Raw genomic sequence first — 7,101 nt, 5'->3', positions numbered from 1 at the left:
ATGCAGTGCCTGAATCTTTTCTAGCGCCCACTAAGATAAAGCCGTTTGTTATCTCCCTTGGTAGGACTATGAACTTCTTCATGGTAGATACTGGGCTGACTACTTTTGTGTTCCAAGTTCAGAGCAGGCACACGGAGTGACCAGAGTTCATAAGAGGGCCCCTGGACGATGGCGATTTTGGAGCTGCTTCCAAGAGTCACAAAAGCATGAGACCATGAGGGTCACGAGTTCAAGGGCCAGGGTCATCTTTAGCTACATAATGAGTCTGAGGCCAGCCTGGGCTACCTAAGCTCCTGTCTCCAAAGAAAATGAAAAACTGCTTTAAGACTAAAAGCCTTAACAAAGAGAACTCATAAGACCAAGGTAGATTGAGATATTCGAATGATAAATTTTAATGGGTTATGAAAAAATTGTTGTTTTCAGATTCCAAACTCCAACCTGTGGAGCAGCATCGTTTGGGGGGCTCCATGTGTAGCTCAGAAGCTAGCACACCTAAGGCTCTGAAATTGATCTCTGGCACTGCAGAATAAAAAGTAAGGTCTAGGGCTTGAAGAGTTGACTTGACAGAGCATCTGTTGCTCTTGCATGGGAAGGGTTTGGCTCCCAGAACCAGAGTTACCATCACCCGAAACTCTAGTTCCAGGGGATCTGCTGGCGCCTCCTGACCTCCCCGGGCACCAGACACACACATAATATACACACATACGTGTAGGCAAAACACTCATACACACAAAGTAAAATAAATCTAAAAATTTTAAAATACCAATGTTAAGGACACCCCGCCCCTGCCCCCCCCCAGTGGGGGGCTTCCAGTGTGGCCTAGAGTGACTGCATGCACAATCCCAAGGGGCAAGGCATGAGTTTGATCCCCAGAACCCCTACAGTGAAAGGAAAGCTGATACCTGAAAGTTATACTCTGACTTCCACACATGTAGCAGCACATACATGACACACACACAAGCACACACTCTGTCCTGGCTGGTTTTGTGTGTCAACTTGACACAAGGTGGAGTTATCACAGAGAAAGGAGCTTCAGTTGGGGAAATGCCTCCACGAGATCCAGCTGTAAGGCATTTTTTCAATTAGTGAGCATGGGTGGGAGGTCCCCTTGTGGGTGGTGCCGTCTCTGGGCTGGTAGTCTTGGGTTCTATAAGAAAGAAGGCTGAGCAAGCCAGGAGAAGCAAGCCAGTAAGTAACATCCCTCCATGGCCTCTGTATCAGCTCCTGCTTCCTGACCTGCTTGAGTTCCAGTCCTGACATCCTTTGGTGATGAACAGCAATGTGGAAGTGTAAGCTAAATAAACCCTTTCCTCCCCAACTTGCTTCTTGGTCACGATGTTTGTGCAGGAACAGAACCCCTGACTAAGAAACACACACACACACACAGACAAATATATAAATGTAGTAATTTTTAAAGGTCAGAGACCATTATGGGGCTTCATAGCAAGGCCATCACCAAAAAAAAAAAAAAAAAAAAAAAAATCACACAAAAAAGGGTGTTACATAAACGTGCGGATATTTGTGTGTAGCTGTTGACTTCAGAGTGCTGGGCTTATGTGAATAGCCACCGCCATCACGTTACATCATCTAGGACAAAAACAAAGCAAAACAAAACAAAAACCAACCAACCAAAACCCCTCATTTGCTGCCTCTTACAGCATCCCTATTCTGTCAGACTCACCTCTTAGGCTTTAGGGATACCTTTCTGACAACCTCTTAATCCAAATAGAGGGAGGGAATGGGGACGGGGGTAGGGGGAATGGAAGACAGACAGACAGACAAAGCCTTCAGTCACCCCCAGTCCTGCCCACCGGGGTTGTCGGGACCCACGAGGGGTCAGAATGTCGGATTCCCCTCGGGGAAGTGTCTTCCTCTCGGCTCCTCCTCCAAAGCCTCAGAGCGGACACGGCGTCCCGCGCGTGCCCCCCACGCCGCTAGCGCGTGCCCGGCGCGTGCCCGGCGCCCGACGTCTGCCCGCAGGAGGAGCCACGTCTCGCGCGAGCCCTCCCCAGTCCCACCGCACATCTCGCGACAGTTCGGCGGATCTTTCTGCGCCTCGGGCTCTCACCGGGAGCGCAGACACCGCCGGGCGCACTGCTCGCCGCCGCTGGAGCGCTGAGGAGCCCGGCGTGCGGGGATTGGGGCGCGGCCGCAGGCTCCGCCCGTCCGCCCGCCCGCCCGGCTTGGGAGGTAGGCTGCAGCGGGGATGTGGCCCCGGGCTCCCTCCGCGAGGGGCGGTGCGGACGAGTGAGTCCAGGTCCGCGCGGGCGCCTGGGCCGGGGCGAGCCGGGGGATGGAGGGGGGGGGGCTCCAGTGTGCACGGTACCCCGGGGCATCCGCGCACGGCTCCGCTGCTCTCCTAGATCCCGAACTCGGAGCCCGGAGCTGGCGGCGGGAGCCGGTCGGGAGAGGAGGGCAGGCCGAGGTCTCCGGAGGATAACGGGGAGGCCCGGGGAGCGTTGGTTCCTGAGCTCTGCGGTCCCACCGTGCCCGGTGCAGCGATGCCGCTCGTCCATCTCTCGTCCTGGGCTTTTGGGTTCTGCTTCTGTGTCTGCAGCGCTAGTTCGCCGGGGGCTTTAGTGCTGGGTCGGTGGGAATTCGTCCGTCATCCTTCGCCTCCGGGGCAATTGAGGTCACTTGTTACTTTTCACCCGAAACTCTGGCTCTGCGTCTCCGTGGGTCGGTGCGCAGCTATGGCTTGCAGGCACAGTTTCTGATTGGGCTTTCAATGTACCACGGCCCTTATTGAAGCACACTAGGAGAATCAGCCAAAATGGTTCTTAGCGATTAGTTCTATTTTCTGTATATTAAAATCCCAGTAGTTATGTAAATGTGTGTGTAATTAGAAATGTATAAATGGGGCCTTGAACCTACCTGTTATCACTGTGTGACCCACTAAATGGTTTGTAGTGTGTACACCTGGAAGTAGGACATTTTCAGCTTTTTCAACCTCTAGGTTGAAAATTGTGGCAAAACACCCTGTTGCAATCAGTTTTGACCGTGTGTTTCTTGACATTTCTGGGTTTGCTAAAGAGCTTGTTGTATGATTAAACATTTTTAGTTTTCTAAGGAGAATTGGAAGCTCAGTATGGAATGCTGGAGCTGAACATTTTGTTTCTCTCCCCAAATAATTATGTGTGTGTGTGTGTGTGTGTGTGTGTGTATATATATATATATATATATATATATATATATATATATATATATAAATTGTGTAGCTTTTAAAATTTGTTGTTTTCAAGACCAGCTTCCAAAAACGGTTATTGAGCATATGATAGATGCAAAATAATTCTCCTGATAGTTTTTTTATTTTGTCTTCTAGAGCGAAATGTCCTCTGGGGACTCACACCAGGAGCAGCTGTCTCAGTCAGATCCGTCCCCATCCCCGAACTCTTGTAGTTCCTTCGAACTCCTAGACATGGATGCCAGCAGTTCCTATGAGCCCGTTTCTCCTCATTGGTTTTATTGTAAGGTACTAGATTCCAAGGAGCTCTGGATCCCTTTCAACTCTGAGGATTCACAGCAGCTAGAAGACGCATATGGCTCTGGTAGGAAGAAACTGATGACTCCTAACAGACTCTAATAAAAATTAACAATAGCCCCTACTGTGATGGCCACTAACAGGAAATTTCAGAATTACACCATTTTCATCCTTTTAAAACTGTATTAAATTTCTGTATAATTATCGAGTATTTTCTGTATTCTAGCTTGTTTGACTTTTAAATCAGAAAGCTTGTGTATAAAGTGAGTTGTCACATTGCAGACTGAACTAACATGTCACTTTTGTTCTCATGTAACATGAAAGTGTTAGTGATGATATATCATCATAATTGTCATTAATTTGCCTTTTCATCCCTCAAGTAAAAACTTCAGAAAAATCTATGTATATATGTATGTATGTATCTGTATGAGTGTGAGTGACTGTGTGTGTGTCTAAGAGGCATTATTATTGTCTTAGAAGAGGAAAAAATCACTCGACCAAAAAAAAAAAAAATGGATGAAGGAAAAAAGAAAAAACTAGGAACCAAATCCTGTTTACGATGTAGCCAAGTGGAACCTGTTTACAGTTCCTGTGATTGTCTGGACTGTAACTTACAAGTGTATTTTGGGAGAGTTGTTGTGACATAGTATACTTCTTTTCTTTTTTGCAATTCTTGATAGGAAAAGATTGTAATGAGAGGATTGTTCCCACCGATGGGGGCAGATATGATGTTCATTTAGGGGAGAGGATGCGGTACGCTGTGTACTGGGACGAGCTGCCATCGGAAGTGAGACGGTGTACGTGGTTTTATAAGGGAGACAAAGACAATAAGTATGTCCCCTACTCGGAGAGCTTCAGCCAAGTTTTGGAGGTATTCATCTGCGTCCAGTTTCCCCACCGCTGTCTCCGTTCCTTATGTCCTAATTCTTCTAACATGCCGTGTGAAACTTCCAGGAAGAGAGCACCTGCTTTTATGCCATACTTTATGTAATTTCTCTCTGCAGGCTAGTTTCAAATTAAAGTTGTAATTTCAGATTTCTAGTTTTCTAGAAATGGTATCATTCCTTTTAAATTTAAATGTACCCGGGCAGTGGTGGTACACGCCTTTAATACCAGCACTCAGGAAGTAGAGGCAGGTGGAGCTCTTGTGTTTGAGGCTAGCCTGGTCTACAGAGTGAGACCCAGGACATCCAGAACTATACAGTGAAACCTTGCCTGTCTCTAACAAATAAATAAGTTAGTCAATTAATTGAATGTTTCCTAATGGTAATTCTTTTTAACATCTAAAATATGACCACAAAACAATCTTTTACAAAATTTTTAGAAGATTTAAAAGAAATTTTTTTTGAAACAGTTTCTCTTTGAAGTCCCGACTGTCCTAGAGCTTGCTATGTAGACCAGGATGGCCTCAAACTCAAGAGAGATCTGCCTTCCTCTGCCACCCGATTGCTGATCCTAAAGGCATGTGCCATGATGCCTAACCATTTAAATTTTCTTTTCTTCTAATTAGGGAGTGTTAACTTGCATGTAAGTGTACCATGTGTGTGCAGTGCCCAAGGAGGCCAGAAGAGGGCATGGAAGCCTCTGGAACTAGAGCTATAAATACTTGTGTGCTGTTGTGTGGGTGCTGGGAAGTGAATCCAGGTCGTCCACAAGAGCAGCAAGTGCTCTTAACTACCAGTCCATCTCTCTAGCCCCATTTGAATTACTCTCACTCAGAGAAATATATTGGTTTTCTTGAACTTGAAATAGATTGTTATCGATATTGATGTTATTGAATAGATAGGAATACAGTTCCTTGGTAAAGCGCTGGTCTAATGCATGCGAGGCCCTGCATCTGTTTTTCAGCACTATACTACCTTGAGTTTTAAAATGATTTTGTTACCTTGGAGAATAATTTTTGATATTGGAATTCATTAATAAGTTCGGCTTTTAAAAAAGTTGTTAGAGAATCTAATAAAAAAATACATTTTCTTTTAAGGATACGTACATGCTTGCAGTAACTCTGGATGAATGGAAAAAAAAACTAGAATCTCCAAACAGAGAAATTATTGTATTACACAACCCAAAGGTAAGGCGAAGATTTAGATCAAAGGTCAATGTATTACTAAGAAAACCCAATGGCTCTTTTGTTCTATGGACGCCACATGAAATGACCTTTGGCATAGTTTATGTTGGACTCTGTTATAAAGGTTATTAATGCTTATAGTCATTATTTACTCCAGTTAGCTTGTATGTAAGAATTTTCTTTATGTGTATTATAGATGGACATATATAATGTCTGTGTTTGTGATTTGTGTGTGCAGTGTATGTGTGAATGTGGATATGCATATACAACAACGTGCTTGTTGAAGTCAAGACAGATTTGAATGTCAGTCCTGTTCTAGCCTGAGACAGAGTTCTTTGTCGTTCTCTGATGTGTATACCAGGCTAGCTAGCTTTTAAGGCTTCTCCTGTCTACTTCCCATAATCCTGTGCTCTGCCTCCCATCTCAGCATCAGAGCTGGGGATGAAATTCAGGTGCTGTTGCACCTACCATTACATGGGCTCTGGGGATATTACCTCAGGTCCTGCACTGTGATAGCCTTGAGTGCTTCACACACTGAGCCGTCTCCCCAGCCCTAAGAATTTTCCTTAGGGAAAATGATCTATGCATTATGTAGGCATGTCTTTCATGTATAGGATTTATTTTTTAAGAGTGTCTCACTATGTGGCCTTGGTTGGCTTTGAGGTCACTGTGTAGATGATACTAGCTGTGTTAGCGCAGCTGAATCAAACTCACAGAAGTTCTTGCTTCTGTCTCCCACGTGAAGGAATTAAAAGCATGCACCACCAAACCTGGCCCATCTGATCTGCTAGTTTAATGTTTTCAGGTGTCTTACTTTCAGGCTATAGGACTTGCATGTCAAAACTCCAGTTGAGGTTTGGTTATATGACAGATTTGTTTTTGTCATTCAAAATGTCTTAAATCATGCCGGACGTGGTGGCACACGCCTTTAATCCCAGCACTCGGGAGGCAGAGGCAGGCGGATTTCTGAATTCGAGGCCGGCCTGGTCTACAAAGTGAGTTCCAAGACAGCCAGGGCTACACAGAGAAACCCTGTGTCAAAAAAAAAAACAAACAAAAACAAAAACAAAAAGTCTTAAATCACATGTGAATATAGACTGTATTGCTCTGATCTTTTCTGTTTAAGCTCATGGTGCATTACCAGCCAATTGCAGGGTCTGATGAATGGGGTTCAACATCTACTGAGCAAGGTCGGCCAAGATCAGTAAAAAGAGGTGTCGAGAACATCCCTGTTGATATTCACTGTGGTAATGTTAATCCTTTATTTTTCCTTACGTTCTGATGTTGATTTATTCTATAATTTGTGGCTTTCCTCTTTGGATTAGTATCAGAGGATTAAAAATGTTCTTTAATTATGTGGGTTCATTCTAAATTAAGACTAATATCACTTCATCTATGTTTTTGCTTTTGTCTTTATTCTTGTTTTTTGACAAGGATCTCCTGTAAGTTAGGACTGGTCTTAAACTCATTTTATAGTTAAGGATTACTTTAAAGTTTTGATACTCAGCCAGGTGTGGTGGCACACGCCTTTAATCCCTTTAATCCCAGCACT

General features: G+C 44.7%; 1 protein-coding gene across 1 annotated transcript in view; it reads left to right on the top strand.

The window, feature by feature from the left end:
• The first annotated feature begins 2,047 nt into the window (after positions 1-2,047).
• The window catches only part of Ddhd2 (DDHD domain containing 2), a 29,597-nt gene continuing 24,543 nt past the window's right edge, over positions 2,048-7,101 (top strand). The window contains exons 1-5 of the mRNA XM_021219197.2: positions 2,048-2,190; positions 3,323-3,548; positions 4,162-4,352; positions 5,463-5,552; positions 6,676-6,796. Of these exons, the coding sequence (XP_021074856.1) occupies positions 3,329-3,548; positions 4,162-4,352; positions 5,463-5,552; positions 6,676-6,796 (622 nt within the window). The 5' untranslated portion in view covers positions 2,048-2,190; positions 3,323-3,328. The remainder of the gene's footprint in view (positions 2,191-3,322; positions 3,549-4,161; positions 4,353-5,462; positions 5,553-6,675; positions 6,797-7,101) is intronic.

Source organism: Mus pahari, chromosome 19 (assembly GCF_900095145.1).
Source record: "Mus pahari chromosome 19, PAHARI_EIJ_v1.1, whole genome shotgun sequence".
NCBI classification, from domain to species: Eukaryota; Metazoa; Chordata; class Mammalia; order Rodentia; family Muridae; genus Mus; species Mus pahari.
The sequence above is the reverse complement of the archived record's forward strand: the minus strand, read 5'-3'. Positions and strand labels throughout refer to the sequence as shown.